At 41.5% G+C, this 25,852-nt stretch overlaps 1 protein-coding gene across 5 annotated transcripts in view; it reads right to left on the reverse strand.

Annotated features, from left to right (window-relative positions):
* Positions 1 to 25,852, reverse strand: part of LOC149076673 (large ribosomal subunit protein uL23-like) — a 141,931-nt gene that overhangs the window by 73,219 nt on the left and 42,860 nt on the right. For all 5 annotated transcript variants that reach the window (XM_089244283.1, XM_089244285.1, XM_089244281.1 and 2 more), the window contains exon 2: positions 24,596 to 24,909. In XM_089244283.1, the coding sequence (XP_089100409.1) occupies positions 24,596 to 24,909 (314 nt within the window). The remainder of the gene's footprint in view (positions 1 to 24,595; positions 24,910 to 25,852) is intronic.

A 25,852-nucleotide genomic window follows, 5' to 3' on the forward strand; every position in this document is an offset into this window, starting at 1 on the left:
GGTGTTGCTGAGGGTATCGTCCCAAGGGATTGGGAGCTTGCTAATGTTGTTCCAATATTCAAAAAGGATAATAGAGAAGATGTGTCCAATTATCGTCCAGTGCAGGGGTTCTCAAACTTTTTACACCCGAGGCGCCTCTTTCCCCTATTCAATGCTTATCTGCGAGCTGCGCCGACTCCCCAGAGCTGTTTGAAAAAGAATATTTTCAAAAAACATTTATCAGGGTCGCCGCGGCACACAATTTGAGAACCACTGGTCCAGTGAGTTTGACAAGCTCCCTCTCGAAAATTATTACCAATAGGCATTGGCAAGCAGATAGACGAGAATAATGTATAGTGGGATAATCAGCATGGGTTCAGGAAGAGGAAGTCATGTGTTACTAACCTCCTTTGCTTCTATGTTCATGTGACTGAGGCTCTGGGTAACGGCAAAAATGTTGTCATTTACCTTGATTTCTAGAGGGCATTCGATCGGGTCCGACATGGTAAACTCTTGAATCGTTTACACGAGATTGGGATTGGGGCAACTTGATGAATTGGATAGAGTCGTGGTTAAGAGATAGCTCACAACGAGTTATGATGAACGGGGAATTATCTGGTTGGACAAGTGTCACGAGTGTCCTTGGTCCTGTACTTTTCTCACTTTTTATCGATAAACTCGATCAGGGTATCGATGGGATTGCTAGCAAATTCGCAAATGACGGGAAGCTAATGAAGGTAAATCGAGAATCAAAGCGATAGGGAGTTGATCTAGACCAACTTAAACAGGATTGCAGCATAAACAAATGAATGGAGCATGACGTTTAGCGTTGACAAGTAAGTGCATGGTCGCTCATTTTGGTTCGAACGATCCACAGTTCTCTTACGAGTTGAATGGTGTCACTATCCAGGATGCAACTAGGGTCACCGATTTGGGAATTCTCATTGACGAGCGGCTTAGGTTCTCTGAACATTGTTGAGCGGAAGTCAGAAAAGCGAATAAAATGCTCGGTTTCATTTTGAAAAAGGTCTCTTCGTGTTCTCCGAAAGTCATTCTTTCGCTTTTCCGAGGACTAGTTCGTCCTGGACTGGAGTATGCTGTAAGGTTTTGGAGACCATACCTACAGAGGGACATAGTTTAAAAAAATTGATTGCAATGGCAGCACTACACATAACAAACATTAAAAGAGGCAAACTTCACGGTATATACACACACATTCCAACATGTACCAAGTCGTTAGAAGTTCCGCAGAGGAGTATGGACGAGGTGCATGTCTGGTTTAGCAGTAGTAGTAGCATCGATTAGTAAGAGACAATTCTAGGTTATGGTGTCGCAGCGAATTTTTCTCTAATAGGGTTGTTAATAAATGGAATAGCTTACCCCCGGACGTAGTAAATTATAATACAATTGACAAGTTTAAAAATAAATACGATAACCATGTTGGGGTAAATCGAGAAGCTATCCATACTTAGAATAAGACGACCATAAGTATTCTTTGTGGGGGCATTGTATAATATTTTATCATGTATATATACATATTGAAGTGTTAGATTTGTAATTGCATTTTTAATTTGGGTTGCTTTTTCTCAGCCACATCGTTGGGCATTTTGCCTGTTGTGGCGTTGTATTTGTATTTGACACTTGACTAAATTTCTTTTTCCTGAGTCATGTGCGTTTACGACAGTATAAAATCCAAGCACAACATGCTGATAACACGAGGTACCAACGTAAAGAAACCACGACAAGTTTAAGTAAAAAATTGGTATTTTTTCTCGACCGAAATACGGAAAACAAATACGATCACTAATCGGAAAAAAAAACTTCTACAATGTAAGACACATTTCTGTGCGCAGAAGTCTGAAGATGAGGCGTCAAAATGTTGGTATGATTCATATATATATATTTATTTTATTATTATTTATTATTATATTTTTTTTAGGAATCGAAAAATTCAACTTTTATCGTCATTTTAATTTTCCTGAATGAATCAGTCAACATGTAATTTTTTCCCCATGGAACGACTGGTCTAAAGGTTGTTCGTTTTAATGAAAAGGTCCGGTTTATATAACAAATAATTTTTATAGGGGTGCAATGCAACATGGTGCACGTGCATCAATGAAAATAAAGCAGAGCCAATATACGGGCATGAAAATATAGATATAAAAATGTTTATTGTAGATCAAATAAAGAACAACCCTCGACATCAATCAATTAAAAGCTGACATTTAGTAACTTTCATGAAAATTACTAAAATTGCAAATTTTTAAATTTTCATAAATTTGAAAGCTTGTCATTTATCAATCACAACGATCTTGATGCTAATTATGATCATGATTAATTAACTAATTAGTCATTCAAATTCATTAAAATTAGTAAATTTGCGATTTCTATAATTTTCATAAATTTTAAAGCTTGTCATTTATGAATCATTACGATCCCGATGCTGATTGAAATCATAATTAATTAAATAATTATTCATTCAAGTTCATTAATGCTTCTAGTTTCCCGCACGCCATCGAGAACACATGTTCCGGACATTTTAATTATAATTGGCAGTAAACTGTAATTACAGCTCATTTCGGGCTTTTTTAACCTCGGCAACAACCAAAACCAATCGGCAAATTTTGGAAAAAAAAAGATTATTATACAGTTGTGATATCAATCGTAATAACTGTAATTTACAAATTCTGCAAATGATTGATTATGATTGTCTTGGCAAATTCATTGAATTTAATTTATAGTAATTTTTCCAGCTAATGTTTTTCGAAATAGCCAAAAATCTTATTCCTATTAATTACCTTTAGATGAATTTCCAATCAAAGTTGGTTCAAAGAATTATTCTCGAAATCATTGTCATTCCTTAAACAGTGTGGGTTCCCAGCGCAGTGGGTAGGAGTTGTTTCATTTTATTTTATGCAATTTTTGGAACTGATAGAAATCCTGTGTGATAAAAAAAAGAGTCGGTCAGATTCAATATCTCAAAACCACTTGTCTGAACTATCCTGTGTATATGAATACCTTTTTACTCCTTTTTTACAAAAAAGGAAGCAGACAGTGTTATCTACTCTACGGGAATATTTGAAGCTCATTTAAAGTGTGCTTTTTCTTGTAGATATTTTGAAAGGCCTCATGAGTCATTATCTTATTACCACTGTCTAGAACTCCTTAATACATGATATATATGAAGGCGTCTTACCACTGTCCCCCTTCATGCGGTGGCTCGAGCTTATCCGCCGCCCGGGACCGTCGTGAGACAGTTTAGTTTCATCCGAGGATGATGTTACTTTCTGCTATCCATATGAAGTTTTTTTAACAGCTGGCTGATACGAAGATAAATCCAGGAAAGAAAATTCAACCGGTCTTGCTGGGAATTGAACCAACTTCCTCTCACTTGCCGGGTGAGCACACTAGACTACAAAGTCACCGAATCCTCTTTCCTTTCAGCTCGTGTGAACGCGACTGTACATGGACTATTGTCAAAGTTTTGTAGCAGAGAGCGTTATCATTTTCGGATAAATTTCCATCTGGTGGCAGTGTCAGAAATTGTGAGCTTTGGCCTGACTTAGGTCTGGCTGTTCATGTACGGCCCCATTCAGCACACACAAACTCTAAGCAAAGAGGATTCGTTGGATTTGTGGTCTAGTACGCTCACCCGATATGTGAGAGGACGTGGGTCCCCACAAAGGAATTTGAATTTTCTTTCCTGGATTTATCTTCCAGATGTCAAAACCCTCGTAGTAATAGCGGCGAGAGACATCATCTTCGGATATTATCAAAGCCTTTGCAAGTAGGAAAATAAAGGTGTTAGCGGGAGGGGGAACACCAAAACCATTCAAATGCTTCAGGGCCTGCAAACATCTTAATCCGGCCCTATTAAGGCTCGTACACACGCTCAGTTAGATGCTGTTTTTTAATCTCCTCTTTCCTTCTTAGAATGTGGCAGTCTTAAATGGATGGGCTTGAATTTTGTTCGGGACATTTTTGCAGCGGAACTGGGAGCTATGAGTAGGGTGACCATTTGTCCTGTATTCCTCGGGACATTCCCGTATTTTCACGTAACTTTTGCTATGCCGACTTTTTCGTAAAAATGTTCCGGTTTTTTCAATGAAGCCAACTTCAATTTTTAGTCTGTAATGAAATCAATGATTGAAATTACTGTATTTGCAACTCATAAATTATGATAATAACGACTATAAATAAGAAAATTCATCTCACATATTTGTCATCATTCTATCATAACGTTTTAGCATTCAGTAAAAGAGTTTGCAAAGATGTCACAGTTCGTATTTGGCAAACCACTCAAAATATAACAAATGTTTTTGTTTTCATCGATAACTGCTTCCATACTGATAGCTTGTCTACGTATTTGAAATAATACCAAACAAGCACAATACTTCTTTTGTTCTTAACTTCACATTTGCGTGAATCGAATTTTTCCATAACAAACAATATAAAAAATAAAAACTTATCACAGGTGGAAAACATTCCCTCGATGAATACTTTCGAATACCCTCTCTCTCCTTCATCAAGGGTTTTTTTCTCAAGAATTTCCATAAATTCTGTAACTATAAGATTTTTCGTTGGCGGGCCAAAGCAAAAAGCTTCGAAGGCCACATGTGGCCATATGTTGAAAGCTCCTTGGCTAAAGCCTCCGAAGAACACATGAAAGAAAAAATGAACGAGTGGACAGCATAAGTGAGCGGGACCCGGGTTCGAGCCCCACCGTCACCACAGTGGTGGTCGGCTGAAGTTGGTTTTCTGTGGTTCCCAACTTCAAGGCGCAAATGCGAGCTGATCTCCCCGTTCAAAAGTCTCGCCACAGAGAGCAACAGTCCTACAAACAGTACACATATTCAGTCACTACACATCACTCAGTTCACTTCTGAGATATAGATGGCAGCACTGAAAAATCATACACAACACTAGATACGCACTCAGACTGTTAGGTACACGCACTTACACTTCCGGCACAACTCACTAGGTAGTAAATTGCCTATGGCAAGACCTGAGTTGTGCTCGGTTTGAAAAAAAAAAAAAAAAAAAGCATAAGTGAGCGTAAGCATTCCAAAAGTGGCTGTTGGGTCCCAGAAACCATTGTCGCATGAAAATTTTCTGCCCATTTCGGGCATTTGCCCAGCTCTGACGAACTTTTATAGTAGCCTACGGTTCAATCCCGGTCCTGTTTGGTATATGTGCAAAATTTGGCGACGATCGGCTTCCGGCACAACTCACTAGGAAGTAAATTGCACATGGCGATAGACCTAAGTTGTGCTCGGTTTAAAAAAAGTATAAGTGAGCACGCACAAGGATCTGTCTCAATATTAGAAAGGATCTGTCTCAATATTAGAAAAGATCTGTCTCAATATTAGAAAGGATTCGCTTTACTCTACGACTTACAAAGATTAAGTCGTTTTCAAGGGAGTATACATGGTGTACTTCAAAAGATTTCAGGAAGAGCTGATACAGATTACCGATCAAAACCAGCTACAGCAGCATGCTACAAGACTGATGGAGGTAATAAACATTAACTGCAAGACTATCTTAGATTGTAAAAACAACCCACTCACACCCAAAGGGCATCAAATGGTGGACGGAGGATCTCAAACGACAAAAATGGCAAGTACGGGCCATCGAGAGAAAACTAAACCGTATGAAGAAGACTGGACAGGATATCCGCGACACTCGAAAGGGCTCGAGCACTTTTCAAACGAGAAGTAACGCAAACCAAATCCAGCTCCTGGAATAGGCTCTGCACGCAAACTACTACGGCATATGTATGCCCTATAAGGCAGTATTTCGGCCCAGGTGAAAGCAGATGCAACTTCCAGTGCAGTCCAGCTCCCCACCAAAATATATAGCAGAGCAACATCTAGCAAGCCCTTTTCCAGAAGTGTGTACATCAATACCGATTCAAAACGACCATCTGGACAGCCCTCTTGCATAGTCACTATTTGAGGAACATGATATCTTACGAATAATACAGGGTGATTCAGAAAAGATGGGAAAAGCTTTAAGAGGTTCACAAAGAGTTATAGGCAAAAAGAAAAAAAAATATTTTACTCTCAGTTCTTATGGAACGCACTTAAAAGATTTCAGTCACAATTCGGCAGCCGATGATTTAAATACTTCGTCCCATTACACTGACCTCCAATTTGGGAAAGGTGCTCGAAAAACTTCTTATACAAAGATTCTCCTAACTATGTTGAGCGGGACGACCTCCTTCATCCTCTTCAATTTGGTTTCCGTATAGGTCGCTCAACGGATGATGCTCTTCATCATCATCTAATGGAAGAGATTGAGAATAAGAGGAAGGAATATTTACTCACAGCCGTTATCTCCCTCGGCATTAAGAGAGCTTTCAATTGTGTGCGTCATGAGGTAATAGCTAATAACCTCCAAAGGATCTCTATTCCTCTTCAGCTGAGAAAAATTGTGTAGGACATTTTCTCGGTGAGCACCTTAACTTAACACAAGTACAGCACCAGCATCCAAGACGTAGGTTTAAGGTTACCCCCAGGGCTCACGTAGTGAATCCGCTTTTTGGAATACGGCATTCGAATCATTACTTCGACTCCAGTGCGCCCTGGGGGGTCACAGCACAAGCCTTTGCCGATGACTACCTTCTCTTGGTGTCTGCTAAGGAACCCACTGAAATTACAGATTCTGCCAAAGCTGCGTTGACACAGATCTCCGAATGGTTACAACAAAATGATTTGCAAGTGGAACAATCCAAATCATCATTTCTCTGGCAAAACGAGTTCCACTATCAAAATTAACCGGGAACGAATTAAGTTTTCCAAAAAAAAAGGTCTCAAAATTTTAGGAACGTGGTTCGCCAACAAGCTCATTTTTTTAACACGCGCACATTACTTACTAAAAAAACGACCAATACGCTGGATTATTTCAGACGGTTATTGGGTGCAGAGTGGGGATACCATCGTAATCTGAAGAACAGCCTCTACACTCTACAGAACTGTACTGTATCGAAAGATTACACTTGGGGCTCCCATCTGGTCAGCTCCTGGCAAATGTCAAAGATGGACGGGATTAAAAGACAAGCTCTAATTTATATCACGCGAGCATATCGAACCATGTCCACCACGGTTTTACTGATTGCTACTGTTAAACCCCCACCCCCGGCTATGAAATCTTTTCAAATGTATAAAAATTCTCAATTTTACTAATTTTCACGAATTTGAATGACTAATTAGTTAATTATGATTTCAGTCAGCACGTATTTCGGGCTTTTACCAGCTCGACTGGTTTTACCACTCTTCGGGCTTTTTTACCAACTCGACTTGGTAATAGGTTTGAGGGCCCGGTTCTAACGGAGCCTCTCGTCGTCGAGCCACCTGTTGATGAAGAAGCAATCTCCACGAGCAACGACAGTTTAGAGAGCGAATGGGTGGTCGTGGATGAGGTAGAGGGGGATAGTGATAGGGGTTTATTCATCGGCGATTCTATGGTTAGGGAACTTGGGAACCGAGTGTGTAGGGATTTTCGGGGTTTCGAGCGCTGTTGTCTTCCTGGGGGGGAAGATTGGCAACGTTCGAAACGTTTTTCATCGCCGAAAGTTGCCCTTGCGGGTGATTCTGTGGGTGGGAACAAATCAGGTAGGAGCTAATATTAGTGAGTCTCTGTCAGAGTACCGGGATTCACTATTATCCGCTGGGAAGGGGGGTTCAGATGTGGCAGTGATTCCAGTGCTGCCAAGGGGTAGTAGGGGATATAGGAGTAGGATCCACCAATTCAATATAGGCCTGAAGGACATTTGCTCCTCTATTGGGGACACGTTCTTGGAGCTTCCCGCATTTACCGATAGGTGGCTTCGTTCGGATGGGATCCATCTAAATAAGAATGGGGTCTGGGAGGTCTTAGGTCAGGTTTTTTACTCCCAGACCACGTAGTCGGGAATGCGGGTTAGTAAATCACAACAGTACTGAAGGGGAATTACCCACCTCTGACTTGGATGGCTTCTCGATTGGCACTAAATCACCGGGCAAATAAAAATGTGTGTTAATAAATGCCAGGAGCTTGGGTAATAAGAAAGATTTTTTAGAAACTATGATAGTTGTGGAGGACTTGGATCTTATAGCCATTACAGAATCTTGGGCAAACGATGGGGATGAATCTTTCTTACACATCTCAGGATACGATACTTTTTTGAGAAATAGATCTCATAGGAAAGGGGTGGAGTGTTGATATACGTAAAAACCTGTTTGAAGGCTAGAGAGTGTAACGTGAAGAGAAGTGATATTGAAACTGTATGGGTTGAGCTTGAGAACAAAAGACGTCATAAACTTATTGTTGGGGTTTGTTACAATCCACCGAATAGGGATCAAAACTACATCGCCAAATTGCACGATGAAATTTCCTACATGTGTAAGCGAAAAAGGGTTCTCATACTAGGGGATTTCAATTACCCAGGTATTGAGTGGGAGGACCTTTCATCTGGAAATCAGTATGAAAGAGACTTTCTTAACTTGGTGCTCCAAAATTTTTTGTATCAGCATGTATCAGAAGCCACTAGGGGTACTGCTATTTTGGATTTAGTTCTTACTAGTTCTGAGGATCTAGTTGAACATGTTTCGGTGGGGGAAGAGTTTTCTTCCAGTGATCATCGTATTGTCAGATTTCACTGTAACTTTTCCTCGGGTAAGGTTGATAACAAAAGACTGGTTCCTTGTTTTCGGAGAACTAACTTTGATGTTTTGAGAAGAAGGTTAGCGGAAGTTTTCAAAGACCGGTTGGAATCAGTAGGGGTGGTAAGTCAATGGGAAGAATTTAGTACGAAGCTGTCCTCCGTTTTGCATGACGTCATACCCTTTGTTCGAAAAACGCGTGTTTGTACATCGCACCCTCTATGGTTCACGGATAGCGTGCGGAACCTTTATCTTGAAAAGAAAAGAGCATTCAGAGAGTATAAAAGTGGACGAGGTGACCTATCATTATTTACTGATAAAAGAAGACTGTTGAAGAAAACGATAAAAGATAGTAAAAATGAAGTTGAATCTAGGTTGGCAGATAACATTGGCTCTGACCCAAAATCATTTTCTCGATACGTCAATAATGGATGTAAGGGGACAGTTGGCCCCCTCTCGATAGGAGGCTCTAGGGTAGAGAGCAATGTAGGGCCATGTGTAGTGCTTTCAATGACTTTTTCGCGTCGGTTTTTAATGGAGATAACGATATTCGATATACGGGTGTTGCATGGGGTAATAAAACCCTCAACGATATTCAAGTAGAAGACGTGGAGGTCCTAAATCTTCTAAAAAATGTATGTGCAAGCAAAACAACAAGACCACATGATATCTATCCCAGGGTCCTCAGGAAATGTGGTAATGAATTGTTGGGGCCAGTCACACAGATGTACAGGAATAGTGTTGCTGAGGGTATCGTCCCAAGAGATTGGAAACTTGCTAACGTTGTTCCGATATTTAAGAAGGGTAGTAGAGAAGCGGTGTCAAATTATCGTCCAGTGAGTTTGACGAGCTCCCTCTCGAAAATTTTGGAAATTATCATCAAAAGGCAGTTTGTGAAGTGGATAGACGAGAATAATGTATTGTCGGATAATCAGCATGGGTTCAGGAAGGGGAAGTCATGTGTAACTAACCTCTATAGTGATTAACGATGATAAAACCTATTCAATTTATTTAATTTACAAAAAAAAAAATCGCAAAAATCACTACATACGCATGGAACGGACATACACATACGCGACAACATGTGACACCTCAACCAAAACACCGAGTGTCATCTCCAGACGGCTTTGACTTGTCTTCCAACCACAAGGAAAAATATGTATAATATCCAGACGGCTTTAACCGATTTCCCACAGGTAGTCCCCCACCAGCGATAGCGAGAGAACTACCTGCAGGGCAACCTGAATCTGACCCGTCTACCTGAGCGGGTGGTCATGAAAGGTTGGTCCTCGTCACTGGACGTCTGTTGATCTTTTGAAGTTATTGTTGCTTGCTGATGCTTTGAATTTGTGGTTTCTTGCTGTGAAGTTGTTGTTGCTTGCTGTGAAGTTGTTGTTGCTTGCCGTGAAGTTGTTGTTGCTTGCTGTGAAGTTGTTGTCGCTTGTTGATCGTTAGAAGTTGTCTGCTGATGCTTTGAAGTTGTTGTTTCTTGTTGATCGTTGGAAGGCTTGTGGGCATTGAAGGGCAGGTCATCACCGCAGATGTAAGCCGGTTTGACTCTGTCTATGCTTACAGATACTGGTCGACCTTTTATTAGTATTTGGAACACCTTTTCTGATCTTGACAGTACTTGGTAAGGTCCCTCGTACGGAGGTTCTAGGCCTTTCTTCACTCTGTCCGTGCGGAGGAAAACATATGAGCAAGACAGCAGGTCCTTGCTGACAAAAACAGAATGTTTTCCGTGGCGAACAGTCTGTCTTGGGCTTAAATTTTCCATGGTGGTCTTCAATTCATCAACGAAGCTTGATGGATCTGGGTGATGACGACTAGGTACGAAAAATTCTCCTGGAAGCCGTATAGGTGCACCATACACCATTTCCGCAGTTGTAGCTTGCAAGTCCTCCTTCCAGGCGGCTCGAAAACCCAACAGAATCGTAGGAAGTACTGTTACCCAGCGGTTAGTTGCATGAGCCTTGATAGCAGACTTAAGGTCTCGATGGAAGCGTTCTACTTGACCATTTGCTTGTGGATGGTATGATGTGGTCCTCTGGCGATTGGTTCTCAAGAACTTGGTTAGAGCCTTGAACAAAAAGGACTCAAACTGGACACCTTAATCTGAGGTGATTCTGTTAGGTGAACCGAACCGAGCAACCCATCCAGAATAGAAAACCTTGGCCACGGTGTCAGCAGAGCTATCAGGCATAGAGGTTTCAGGCCATTTAGAGAAGCGATCCACACAGGTGAGGCAATATGTGTAGCCTTCTGATGGAGGCAAAGTCAATGTGGACATGTTCAAACCTGGCATCAGGTGGTGAAAATTCCCCATGTGGGCTCTTCGTATGCCAACTCACTTTAGACTTCTTACAGTTAATGCATGTACGTGACCAAGTGGTCACGTCACCCTTCAGTGCGGGCCACACGAAACGCTCTTGAACTAGTTTCACAGAGGCCTTCACTCCAGGATGTGACAGTCCATGCAAGGCAGTGAAGATGTCCCTACGCATCGAGGATGGAACCAGTGGTCGAATGCGTCCTGTAGAGACGTCACAGTACAGCTGAAGCTTTGATTCATCAACAGGAAGAGAGTGGATTTTCAAGGAAGTAGATAAAGGATTGGTGAGTAGTTGCTGAATACCCTCATCTTTGAGTTGTTCCTCTGCCATTCGTTTGAAGTCGGTGAGAGATGGTGTGTCTATGGAAGGTATGGATATCCGAGACATATCCATACCTTCAGTGTATTATCCTTCAGTGTACACCTCATATGTGGCAGAAATGCCACAACATTTTCTGCACCCTTGATGTGTCGGATGTCTGTGGTGAACTGGCCAATGAAATCCAAGTGTCGAAGCTGACGAGGTGAGCATTTGTCAGTAGTCTGTCTGAAGGCATATGTGAGAGGCTTCTGATCCGTGTACAGGACGAATGAATGGCCTTCAACCATGTGCCTGAAATATTTGATAGCAGAGTAAGCTGCCAACAGCTCTCGATCATAGGCACTGTAATTCTTTTGTGCAGGAGATAACTTCTTGGAGTAGAACCCAAGTGGCTGCCAAGATCCTGACACACGTTGTTGCAAAGTTGCGCCCATGGCAATATCGGAAGCATCTACCACAATAGCCAAAGATGCTGCTGCCACTGGAAATGCCAAAGCTGTTGCATCTACCAGATCCCGCTTAGACTTCAGGAATGCTTCATCGGCTTCTTTGGTCCAAACGATCTTCCTCTTATCGTTTCGCTTGGAACCCGCTAGAAATTTATGCAGGAGTGCCTGCGTCTCTGCTGCTTTTGGAACGAAGCGACGATAAAAATTGAGGGCCAAAAATCGTCGGAGCTCTTTGACTGTGTCTGGTTTTGGGTATTGAGCGATGACCGACACTTTCTCAGGAAGAGGTGCAACGCCGGTTGCAGAGATCATATGACCCAAAAATCGAACTGATGGTTGCCCCAGAACACATTTAGCAGCGTTGAGGCGAACTCCGAATTCGGAAAAACGTTTGAATACTTGGCGCAAATGTTCCTTGTGCTCTTCAGCGTTTGTAGATGCCACGAGAACATCGTCGAAATACGGTACACAAAAGGTGAAACCCTGCAACACCATATGTATGAACCTCTGGAATGTTGCAGCTGCATTCGACAGTCCGAAAGGCATGAAGAGAAATTCGAACAGCCCGAATGGTGTTGTTACGGCTGTTTTCGGAATATCCTCTTGTCTCACAGGGATTTGTTGAAAAGCTTTTGCGAGATCTAGGGTGGAGAATATTTGTTTCCCCTCTAGCACCTGAAGACAGTCCTGGATGTGCGGAACGGGATATCTGTGAGGGATAGTTGCAGCATTTAGTCTCCTGTAGTCGCTGCATGGTCTCCAATCGCCGTTGCACTTGGGTACCATGTGCAGTGGGCTTGCCCAGCAACTTTGAGATTGTCGGCAAACTCCTTGGGCAACTAGATCGAATTCCCACTTGGCTGCACGCAGCTTGTCCGGTGGTAGCCTGCGAGGTTTTGATGCAACTGGCGGGCCTTTGGTCTCAATGCAGTGTTAGACGTCATGCTTAACAGCATTAAACGTTGCTACAGCAATCTTGCAATGTGAACGAAGCTGAGTGAGTGGATCGATTAATTGACCGCGCCGAACATCTATAAGCAGTCCAAAATGCCGCAGAAAGTCAGATCCGATGATTGGACGTGAAACGGCAGCAACGATGAATGACCAATGAAATGCACGAAGAAGTCCTAGGTCTAGTTTTAACAGTCGTTGACCGAAGGTATGTATGGCAGTTCCGTTTGCAGTAAACAACTGAAGCTTGTCTGGCTGACGTCGGGAATCTTCTTTGTGTAGTGGCAGTACAGATACATCAGCGCCAGTGTCTATGAGGAACTGCACGGAAGATGACTGGTCAGACAGATATAGCCGGAAGCACTCGAGTTTGCCGTCACTCTGAGCGTCGAGTGACAGCCCAACTAGTTTCCCTGCTGGTTGAAACTGCAAGGCTGGACACATTTGGTTGCTTTTTCTTTGAAACGCCAGTGGTACCAGCAGTGCTGGTAATTTCTGTCACGACTACTGGAACGCTGACGAGATCCTCGGCGATTTCTTGATTGGGATCGAGCACGCGTTTCGAGACGCTGCAAACGGGAAGAAATGTCCATTAGAATGGTCTGCATTTGCGAAGCTTCAGCTGACACCGCATGAATTGCAGTGGAGCTTTCCGCGGCGGCAAGTATGGCATCAGCCATTTCTGCCAATTTATCCAGGCTATCATTGGATATTGCTAGTATTTGCTGAACATTTGTAGGCAGCCGCTGGAGGACTTCAAAATATCATCATTCACCCGTTGCCCAGCTTTACTTCGCATTGCCAGGAGAAGGCGGGATGGTTTCCGATCACCCAGTTGCAATCCAGAAATTAGGTCGCGCAACCGCTGTTCCTCCGAATCCGCATACTGCGTGCACAAACGGTGTTTTATCGTAGCGTAAGATGTTGCGGTGGGTGGGCTGGTGATAATGTCCCCGACAACAGACAGGTCCTATAGTTGCAAGGCAGATACGATGTGATGATACTTGGTCACCTCGGCTGTCACTCCTGCCAGAAGAAACTGACTTTCCATCTGCCTAAACCAGATCCCCGGATTTGCTCGCCAAAACGGTGGAGCTTTTGCGGAAACATGGGCGATCTCTGCCGAACCAGTTGCGTTTTCATCTGCCATTTTGTTCTGCTTAAATCCTTTGGTTGCCTGTCCTCTTCACAATATAGGTCACCAGTTGTAGTGATTAACGATGATAAAATCTATTCAATTTATTTAATTAACAAAAACAAATCACAAAAATCACTACATACGCATGGAACGGACATACACATACGCGACAACATGTGACACCTCAACCAAACCACCGAGTGTCATCTCCAGACGGCTTTGACTTCTCTTCCCACCACAAGGAAAAATATGTGTAATATCCGGACGGCTTTAACCGATTTCCCACACCTCCTTTGCTTTTATGATTACGTGACTAAGGCTTTGGGTAAGAGCAAAAATGTCGTTGTTTACCTTGATTTCCAGAAGGCATTCGATCGGGTCCAACATGGCAAACTCTTGAAGCGTTTACACGAGATTGGAATAGGGGGCAACTTGTTGAATTGGATAGAATCGTGGTTAAGAGATAGGTCGCAACGAGTTATGGTGAACGGGGAATTCTCTGGTTGGACAGACGTCACAAGTGGAGTTCCTCAGGGAAGTGTCCTTGGCCCCATACTTTTTTCCCTTTTTATCGACAAACTCGATCAGGGTATCGATGGGATTACTAGCAAATTCGCAGATGATGTGAAGCTAATGGGGGTAATCGGGAATGAAAGCGATAGGGAGTTGCTCCAGACCAACTTAAACAGGATTGCAGCATGGGCAAATGAATGGAGCATGACGTTTAGCGTAGATAAGTGCATGGTCGCTCATTTTGGTTCGAACAACCCACGATTCTCTTACGAGTTGAATGGTGTCACTATCCCGGATTCAACAAGGGTCACCGATTTGGGAATTCTCATTGACGAGCGACTTAGGTTTTCTGAACATTGTTCAGCGGTGGTCAAAAAATCGAATAGAATGCTTGGTCTCATTTTCAAAAAGGTCTCTTCGCGTTCTCCTAAAGTCATTCTTCCGCTTTTTTGAGGCTTAGTTCGTCCTGGACTGCAGTATGCTGTAAGGTTTTGGAGATCATACCTACAGAGGGACATAGACTTGTTTGAATGGGTGCAGAGAAGAGCTACGCGTGTCCTTATTGGCACACAGGGCTTGAGTTATGAAGAAAGACTTCATTTTTTGAATATGTTTACATTGGATGAACGCAGGTGTCGAGGAGATATGATCGAAGTGTTCAAAATTTTCAACGGGATGGATAGGATGGACCATGAACTTTTAGTACACCGCCAATCGACTGCTTTTACAAGGGGACACCAGTATCGATTGGTGAGGGACAATGCAAGGCTATAGTGTCGCAGGGAATTTTTCTCTAATATGGTTGTTAATAAATAGAATAGCTTACCCCCGGAGGTAGTAAATTGTAACACAATTGACACGTTTAAAAAGAAGTACGATAAACATGTTGGGGTAAATCGAGAAGCTATCCATTCTTAGAATAAGACAACCATAAGTATTCTTTATGGGCATTGTATAATATTTTATCATGTGTATATATTGTTTATAATTTGTGTTAATTGCATTTTTAATTGGGTTGCTGTATTTTTGAAATATATGACAATCATATTTTTATGGGCATCTTTTTATCAGCCACCTCGTTGGGCATTTTGTCTGTTGTGGCGTTGTATTTGTATCACTCTTCGGGATTTTAATATCCTAATTATTAATATATCAATTTTTCTGGACGGCGAGTGATAAGGGCGCACGCACATCAATATATTTGCATTGATTTGTGTTATGTTGTTTTATGCAAAACACAACAATCGATGTTTCGCTTGCTTGGAAGCACCCTTCATGATAATACTGGGGGTGTGTAGACCCAAAATTGCAAAAAGGAACCACGGCTAAACGCGTTTCGGAACTATATAAAGTTCCTTCATCAGTAGCAAAGAAAGAATAATGAAAATACTCCTTATAGCGGGAGTTACTCGCTGTTGTAGACAGTCGAATTCAAAATGAACCGGCAACAAGAGCAAAGGAGGAGGAAAGAAAAGAAAAATGGCGGAGCCAATCAGAAACGAGAACGTGATAGTGATGCTGATGGAGAAAAAAAAAATTTATTCTATAAAAATATTGTTTCTATTTTAGACGTCAACGGGTCGTATATATTGTATTTTTTCGTCTGTTGTATTTCTTCGCTATTTTTTTCGATATTGAATTTTCACTTTTGTGTGCTTGTTGTTCGCCTCAGTTCTGGTCGTTCGTGCTACCATTTTCCTTCGTACTGTTTGTTTTGCTTGATGCCGGCACGTGGTGCACAGAATTTTTTGGCATTTTCTCCTCGTTCTTACAACTCGTTTGTTTTTTCAACTGAATTATGTTCCTAATCAATGGATTTTGTAATCTCCGCTTTAAAAACCGATTTCTTGGGCACCTTCATTTTCTCCTTGACTGTGAACGTAAGAAATTGGTTCCGAGTTTTATTGCCGTACAATAAATATAATTTAACAAACTCGCCCTGGATCGCGAAAGCACTACGCAACTCCAAACTCGCTATTTTAAGAGCTCTAATACAAGACTGTCGTACTAAAATCTCCGGCATTGAACATGAACTTTTTGATCTCCATTTAACTCTCTCCGACACAGTTGATGACTAGAATACTATTGACAACGGGTCTTAGATAAGAACTATGCAATCTGTAGCTAACCATAGAATGTCTCACCAAATGAAATTTTCCAAACTCGTACATAAAAATGCCACTTTTCCCTTCCCCAAGGTTAACAACAATGCTGTAATTAATTTATCGGAAGTTGAAATTAATGACCAGGAGCTCCGCGCCCAAAAATTTAATAACTACACTGCTCAAAACAATTAGGGGAGCACATGGTTTTAACAAAATTACGCAAAGATGTATACCGATAAGTAACATAAAATGAATTATCCATAATTTAAAGACTTGCAGGAAACGGAAGAAGAAAACTTCATATGCAAATCAAAGTTCATGACGTCAAAAACCAGAAAAAGGGCAGAAATCGGGATGTTACAGAAACGTCTGTTTTACTGCCGTAACTGTGAAATTCGATTGCCCAGTAATTTTTTTTGAGACAAGGTGACTTGAGGATGTCTCAACAACGTGATTTACCGGAATCCATGGCATGGCGTGTTATAGGCAGACTGGAATCCGGGCAAACACAACGTAGTGTCGCGGACGCTGTTGGTGTCGCCAGAAGTGTTGTTGCAAGGCTGTGGAATCGATTCCAAGAAACAGGAAATGTTAGACGTCGACCAGGGCAAAGTCGGCCACGCGCCACTACAGCAACTGATGACCGGTATATACGGTTAACAGCCCGTCGAAACAGAACAGAGAATGCTACGCAGCTGCAAAGACGGTTGCTCTTGGCAACAGGACGAAGGGTGTCCAGCCAAACAGTACGTAATCGGCTTCATGAGGGAGGGCTCTATGCACGTAGGCCAATGGTCTGCATTCCGTTGACCCCACGCCACCGTGCGGCTCGAAGAAGATGGGCTGCTGAACATCGAGATTGGGAGCAACATGATTGGAGCCAAGTGCTGTTTACAGACGAGTCCCGATTCAGTCTGGAGTGTGACACCCGACGTGTTCTGGTATGGAGGGACAGGGGCACTCGAAATAACCCCGCATTCGTTCGTGAAAGGTCACAATACAGACGAGCTGGTTGGATGGTATGGGGTGGAATCAGCATAGGCGGACGTACGGACCTGCATATCATTCGGAATGGCACTTTGACGGCCCGAAGGTATGCAGACGAGATACTGCGACCTCATGTCATCCCTTACGCTGGAGCCATTGGAGATTCCTTTGTTTTCCAGGATGATAATGCTCGACCGCATAGAGCTCGTCTGGTGGAGAACATGCTTGAAGCTGAAACAATACAGCGTATGGAATGGCCAGCGTGCTCTCCTGACCTGAATCCAATCTCCTGGACGACGCATTGCTGCGCGACCAAGGCCGCCTGTTACTGTCCGAGACTTGCAGATTGCACTTCTTGAGGTGTGGAACAGTATTCCCCAAAGTCTGATCGATAACCTCATCGCATCCATGGCAAACAGGTGTGAGCAGTCTTAGCTGTTCGAGGAGACCACACGCCCTATTAAAACTCATTCATAATGTCTAAACAGTACTTTTTTTTATCGTTTACATGTAACCAAATTGTTGCCCTAAATCATCTTTTCATGTTTTTTCCATATTTTCAAAGAATTAAAGCTTAATTCCAAATTTTTTTACGTCTTTTTTCTGTATTGCGCATTGATACGCGTGTACTATCCATTGTATGCCAATACGTGGCTGTCTCGAACGATTTTCTTCACTTTTTTGCTTGCTTCCCTAATTGTTTTGAGCAGTGTATTTCTCATGTCCATGTAGAAACTAATTATCTCCCACGTAGACCTTCTGCTACACAATTAGTTGACCCCATCGAAAGAGCTTTCAAGTTCAGCTCTCTGGTACCTACACAAAAATGTTTTAGGACAACTGATCGTTTACACCGTGGATTTCAACGCTAAGGCCCGCCATTCCCAATCATGTAGGACTACCAGCATGGTAGTCAAGAAATTATGCGATAATCCCGACCTAACCATAACCAAGGCTGGCACAGGAGGGTAAATAGTCATCTCGGGATCGGATTACCTTGAAACATCCTCAAGTCTAATAAATAATGGCCCACATCTACTATATAATATAAAATCACAAACTCGATAAGGGCCCGTTTCTATGTAACGGAAATTAGTGACGATTTTATGTAACGGAAGTCGGTGACGTTTTTGTGTTATGATTTTGAGTCAAGTTCTCATTTCACTATTTGACCCATCGGGACCAAGTTTTGTGCCATGAGGTATGTATATATAGTGCACCAGTGCTTCCAACACACAGAGTCCGGGTACCCAGGGCGAGACAATGCATATATACCTTCGTAGCGAAGGACAGGTCTCATTTCGAAAATGAATCTCATTGTTTTCGGGCTTTTCTTTGCGTAACGTGCGGTATTGCTTATCGTGGTGCACTGCAAATAGTGGTGCATTGCATATTGTAATGCATCTAGTGCTGTATTGCTTATTGTAATGCATCTGGTGCTGTATCGATTATTGTAATGCAGCGGTTATTGCGTATTGCGGTGCATTGCATACTATAGTGCTTTGCTTATTTGCGATGCAACGCGTATTGTGCTGTATTGCGAATTCTGGTGCATTGGATATTATGCTGCATTGCTTATTGGGGTGCACTTTAAATAGTGGTACCTTGTTGACTGTGATGCATTACGTGCTTTAGTACACTGAGTGTTGTATTGCTTATTGTAATGCAGTGCTTATTAGCCTAGGTGCTTTGCTTATTGCGATGCATCGCGTATTGTGCTGCGTTGCTTATTACGGTGTACTGTAAATAGTGGTGTACATTTCGTATTTTAGTACTTCACGTGCCTCTACGATTGATGTGGTGCCATATTGCTTATTCTAATGCAGTGCTTATGGTGTATTGTCGTCCATTGCTTATTGTGATGTATTGGCGATGGTGACGTATTGTGTTGTATTGCTTATTGCGATACCATGAATATAGTGGTTAATTGATTTTTGTGGTGCCTTGAATAGGCAGGTGCATTGCTTATTGTGCTGTATTGCCAATGTTGGCGCATTACTTATTGCAGTGCATGGAATGCTGTATTGCTTATTGTAGGCTTACAGTGTATTGCGGTGCATTGCATATTATGATGCATCGCGTATTGTGCTGTATTGCGTATTGTAGTGCACTCAGACGTACCAACTTTTGGAATCCAGAAATCCGGAGAATCCCTCCCGGCATTCATAGACTCGATAGGGAAAAAAAATTCACTAAACAATTTTTTTTAATCAATTAAGACAAATTTTAATTATTCCTCCCAAGGCAGGTTCTGCATTGCCCCTGAGCAAAATATAATTCCACATGTCAGTCTTTCCATACAGTTCATAAAACATAAGTGTTTCCTTTCGTGGATGCTATCCGTGGGTATCTAAACTCTTAAAAGATTTATATTCATCTTCATATAAGCTTAAAGTTTTATATTTTCTTTCTGCAGACATATTTAATCGGAGGAAACAATTTTAAAAAACTTCAAAATACAAAGCTGCTGGCGAAAAAACTTGTGTTTACCGCACGGCTGTTAATGGAATACAATAACGATTATACAGGAATTTCGGCAATCAAGGTCATGCCCCTGATAAATGATTGCCGATAAACGCTACGTAAACGAAGTCACGTCTTTGCCAGTTGCTTAAATGCGGTCACCAAGACTTTTTTCATGGCTGCTCGATGGAAATGACCACGGCTGTCCTCTATGGGTGCTTTCCCTAACGACGACGGCAGTCATTGACGTCACGACACCGTGAAAGCTCGCGTAAAATCTAATTTTCTGCCGAAATCCGGAGAAATATTAACAAATTCGGAGAGCAGAAGGAAGGATGAAAAATCCGGAGAGTTGGCAGGTCTGTGCACTATTTATTGTGCTGCATTGCCCGTTGTGCTGTATTGCCAATGGTGCGCATATTGTGGTGCATTGCATATTGTGCTGTAGTGCTTATTGTGGTGCACAATATATATTTGTGCATTGCATATTGTGCTGTAGTGCTTATTGTGGTGCACAATATATATTTGTGCATTGCATATTGTGCTGTAGTGCTTATTGTGGTGCACAATATATATTTGTGCATTGCTTATTGTGGTGCACTGTATATAGTGATGAATTGTCGATAGTGGTGCATGGCATATTACGCTGTATTGCACTACATTGTGGAACACAGCATATAGTGTGTATCGCTTATTGTGGTGCATCGCGTGATGTATTGCTTATTGTAATGCAGTGCGTGTATATTATGATGCTTCGCTTTCTGCGATACATCACGTATAGTGCTGTATTGCACGTTGTGTTGCATTACGTTTTATGCTGTATTGCAGTGCACTGGAAATAGTGGTGCATTGCATATTGTAATGCGTTACGTATTATAGTGCATCGCGTGCTGTATTGCTCATTACAGTGCATCGCGTGCTGTATTGCTTATTATAATGCAGTGCGTATCGAGCTGTATTGCTTATTATAATACAGTGCGTATTGCGCTGTATTGATTATTATAATACAGTGCGTATTGCGCTGTATTGCCTATTGTGTTGCATTGCTGATTGTCGTGCATTGCGTATTGTTATGCTTTACGCATCATGATGCATCGCCTGCTGCATTGCTCATTGTAATACAGTGCTTATTGCGTATTATGGTGCATTACGTATTGGGCTGTATTGCTTATTGTGGATACATTGCAAATAGTTGTCCATTGCTGATTATAGTGTATCACTTGTTGTATTGCTTATTGTAATTCAGTGGTTCTGGCGTATTGTGGTGCTTATTGCGATAAATCACGCGTATTGAGCTATATCGCTTATTGTGGTTGCGTATTGAGCTATATCGCTTATTGTGGTTGAATTTTGTTATGCATTACGTACTGTAGCATCGTGCCGTATTATAATGCAGTGCGTACTGCTTATTGTGCTATATTGCTGATTGTGGTGCACTGCAATGCGGTAGATTGCTGATTGTGGTGCATTGCGTATTGTGATGCATTGCTGATTATGGCGCATTGCGTATTGTGGCGCATTGCGTATTGTGGTGCATTGCGTATTGTGCTGTATTGCTGATTGTGATGCATTTCATATTGTAGTGCATTGCGTGCAGTATTATTGTAATACATTACGGTACGTATTGTAGCGCTTCGCTGTATTGCGTATTGTGCTGAACTGCTTATTGCGGCGCATCGCTGATTTCGCTCCATTGCGTATTGTTATGAATTACGTATTGCAGTGTATCACATGCTGTATTGCTTATTGTATTGCGGTACTTATTTTTGGTGTATTGCTTATTATGGTATCGCAATAAGCGAAGCATTGCTTATTGTGCTGTATTGCTTACTGTGGTGCATTGTGTATTGTTATGCATTACGTACTGAAGTGCATCGCGTGCCGTAAAGCTTCTTAGAATGCAGTGCATGCTGCGTATTATGGTGCATTCCTTATCGTGGTACACTATTGTGCTGTATTGCCAATGGTAGTGCACTTCTTTTCGTGCCGTATTTCTCATTGTCGTGTACTGATGATTTCTCAGTGGTGCATTGCTTATTCTGCTTTATTGCCGATGATGGTGTTTTGCGTGCTGTGCCGCTTATAGTGGTGCATTACTCATTGTGCTATGTTGCCGGTGGTGGCGCATTGCGCTTTTGCTGTATTGCTCATTGTGGTATACTGCATATAGTGGTGCATTGCTTATAGTGGTATGTGGCAGAAGGTGGTGCATTGCTTATGAAAAAAGCTCTCACCCCATCGGTTGCGTTTTGCCACAGGTTTTACACACTTACCAAAGTCCACAAACCTGACATTCCACACCGACCCATAGTCTCGAATATCGGCACTGCCTCGTACAAGCTTGCAAAACACCTCATCTCAATATTTTCACCACTTTTACAATAACACACACACACACTGTGTGACGTAAAATCTCTTTTCATGAATGTCCCTGTAGAAGGCGCTCTTCGAGGTCTCGAGACTAGACTAACAGAATTCCATTTTTCCCAATTTGAAATCTCTCTGAACTGTTAGATCTTACTCGGGTCTGTCTCAACCAATATACGTTCTCTTTCAACAAACAATTCTATCGCATGACTGAAGGCCTTGCCATGAGAAATCCTCTCAGCCCTGTACTTAGCGACATTTACATGCACTATTTCGAAACAAATTGTATTTGTAAAACTCTTCCGTGAAATTAGATTTCCTTTTTACGTCAGATATGTTGATTGCTTCGTCCTTCTCGACCGCAACATTGACATTGACCATATTCTAAAGATCCTCAATTCCATTGACCGCTACATCCAATTCACTATAGAGGAAGAAAACAATAACCAACTTGCATTCCTTAACGTATTGGTCACTCGCCACGAACAAACTTTCTCTAGCACTGTCTTTCGCAAACCGCGCGTTTGCTGTTTCTCTAACCCCCCTCACAACCTCTCTGCGCATCCTCCGGCACAAAAGTATGCCTCGTTCTACACATACGTGAAGCGAGCCATTAATATTTGCTCTTCACCGACGTTACCCGATGCTGAACTGAATATCCTTAGAGCAATAGCAGTCGATCGTGACTACCGCAGCTCTCTCATTGATAATCTACACAGCAAACTAATTAAAAACACTTCCAAAACGAAATCTAAACCTGAACTCAAAAAACTTGATCATTTTGCCTTTCTATCCAAAAACCAGTCAACGCATTGCTAAAATCGTTCGAAAATATAATTTTTCTGATTTTCACCCCCGTCAATAAACTCAGCTTCTCTAAACTAAAAGTTTAGAGAAGCTTAGTTGTCCACTCAACAATTGGGGCATCTACAGCATTTCATGCCAATGCGGATTATCATATAGATCAAACTAAAAGTGCCCTAAAATACCGTTTAAACGAGCACAGAAGATATATAACCAACTAAGACTTTAACCGCTCATCCATGGCCCAACATTGCTGGTCCTTTTTTTACCATAAATTGGACTTTTCTTCTGCCAAAATTATTCAAAAATGTCCCTCACCGTCTGACTTGGACTTCTTCGAATCATTCTGCATCAACAAAAACTCAAACCAGTTGGTCAACGATCCAACTAGCACACAACCCTTCTCAAAAATCTGGCAACAGTTCCTACAATAATTATTTTTTCTCCATCAACATCACTATCACGTTCTCGTTTGTGATTAGCTCCGCCATTTTTCTTTTCTTTCTTCCTCCTTTGCACTTGTTGCCGGTTCATTTTGAATTCGACTCTTTGTCTACAATAGCGAGTAACTTCCGCTATAAGGAGTATTTTCACTATTCTTTCTTTGCTACTGATGAAGGAACTTTACATAGTTCCGAAACGGGTTCAGCCGTGGTTCCTTTTTGTAATTTTGTGTCTACACACGTTGGTCTTTCCCTAGTATTGTTTCACCCAAAAGGTAATTCATTTCTACCCTTTATGATAATTAATTTTTTTTAACTGTCAGTTATACATAATAGAGTCCGTTATAACAAGGTTCCACTGTATTTATTAAGATATTTCACAAGAACTATCACCAGATTTGGAAGATTCCAGACGTCCATCTAGTAAATTAGATTATATTCACTTAGGAAAATGGCATGAAAAAATAAATAGTGATAAAAAAAATGTACATAAAAAAAATTAGAAATCGAATAGTATTGTGCCCAAAGTGTGAGTTACAACCCCCTGGGTGCGGGGTGTGAGACTCTCCAAAATAAAAACGTTCGAGTAAGACTAATTTTCGTAACGTAAGTAAATATGTCAAAACTAAAAAATGCCTCAACTTAGCTGAACAACTATTTGCAGTAAATGTATCACATAATGTAATTCTATCAAATTCTACCTGTACAATAATCAATAGTTACGTATTTGTTCAGGGGATTCAGAAAAAGTCAACTGATTTAAAATATTTTTAAAAATCAACTTGGCGCAAGTGCCTACCCTATCAAGTAAGGCTACCCTATGGGTAAAACTATATAAAACCAATACCACACTAGCAGTACTATGTATTGCTAAAACTGTCGTGATTTTCTCAAACGCCTGTACAAGAAAATAAGAAAAGGCTTTACTACAAATATTGAGAGACTTGGTTCATTTTTCCTTCCAATAGTTAAGCACTAGATTTTTTGGACTTAACTTAAAAGTTGACTTAAACCATCTGACTTAACGCGCCCTCCCCCCCTACTAATGTCTGTCTGTAGACAGTCTGCATTTATTTTTCGAGTATAATAATTTTACTCACGGTTGCATCTTCACGCTGCGCCTCGGGTATTTTGGCTTCCTGAGCAGCTTCTGAGTAATTGGTCGCCTAAAGCGCGGTTTTGTTCGAATCTTGCGAGTGCCAGTGCTGCGAGAACCAGAAAGCACCTTCTTCTTAGCAGCAACAGCTTTGCTTTGAACAGTGACAGATTTTCTCTGCTTCTTTGCCTTTCGTGCTTTGCACTGTTTATCGTCAGGATCAGATTTCATTGCTGTTCTCTTCGGCCCTTTCCTAGTAACTTTTTGCTTGCCGACAGCCTGGTTCTTACCCTTTTCCGAGGACATCCAGTAAATTTCCTAAAATGCACAGCATCAGTAACACACACAAATAAAATAAACGACAGAATGAAGAATGTATATAAAATAGAATACATCTTTTGTGTTTAAAACAAAGTCTGATTCACACATATGAAATTTTCTATTTTTTTCAATGAATTTTTCCCCCGTTAACCCAGGGAGTTCTCAAACGGCGGGCCGCAAACCTTTGTCAAGGGCACCGCGAAGCTGCGGCTCTGACAGGTTTTTCAAAAAGAGATCCTTTAATAAACTGCTCCAGGAAGCCGCGAATAAGCGGTGAGTCGACTCGACTAACGGTGATGGTTACATCGCTAGAAGTGATCATCGCAGAGGCGTAAGAAGGTAAGGGTATAAAGACGGGTGCATATCTCCCCCTCCCCCCGAGACGATCAAAAATTGTTTTTCAATATTTTTGTTCAGAAAGTATTATCAATTTCAATTTTCTGTCAATTTGTTATGCTTTTTTGAAGACAAGTCATACAAAATGTCTCGAGGTGCTAAGATTTAATTCGGCGTTCCTGATCGCAATGAGAGTTTATCACGTCAAGCTGTTCGGGAATTTCGGGTAACGAGCATACCAAGCGTGCCAGACATAATTGGGGATGGGACGAATAGTGATTTGGCTGAATACCGAATATACATTTTCTTAAAATTCATCAAAATTGTAAATAAAATTAGCGTTTTTAATTGAAAATGAAATTATTTGTAATTTTAAATGATATCGCATTTCAATTATGCAACTTATTATTTAAATATTAAAAACTGTAGTAAAATTGAGACTTTTATTGTCATGATACTGAAAATCAAATTTAACGATGATAAACGGTCAAACTTAGTTAATTCACAATCCAAAGTCACTGGAACGAAGTTCAATTTATCCAAAATTCGAATCCAATTAATCTATCCTGGACCTGTAAAAAGGCTACAAATTGCAACTTAATCA

The sequence above is a fragment of the Pholcus phalangioides genome, unplaced genomic scaffold, assembly GCF_987345545.1.
Source record: "Pholcus phalangioides strain wild (caught in Gottingen) unplaced genomic scaffold, Ppha-v1.0 ptg000015l_1, whole genome shotgun sequence".
Classification (NCBI taxonomy): domain Eukaryota; kingdom Metazoa; phylum Arthropoda; class Arachnida; order Araneae; family Pholcidae; genus Pholcus; species Pholcus phalangioides.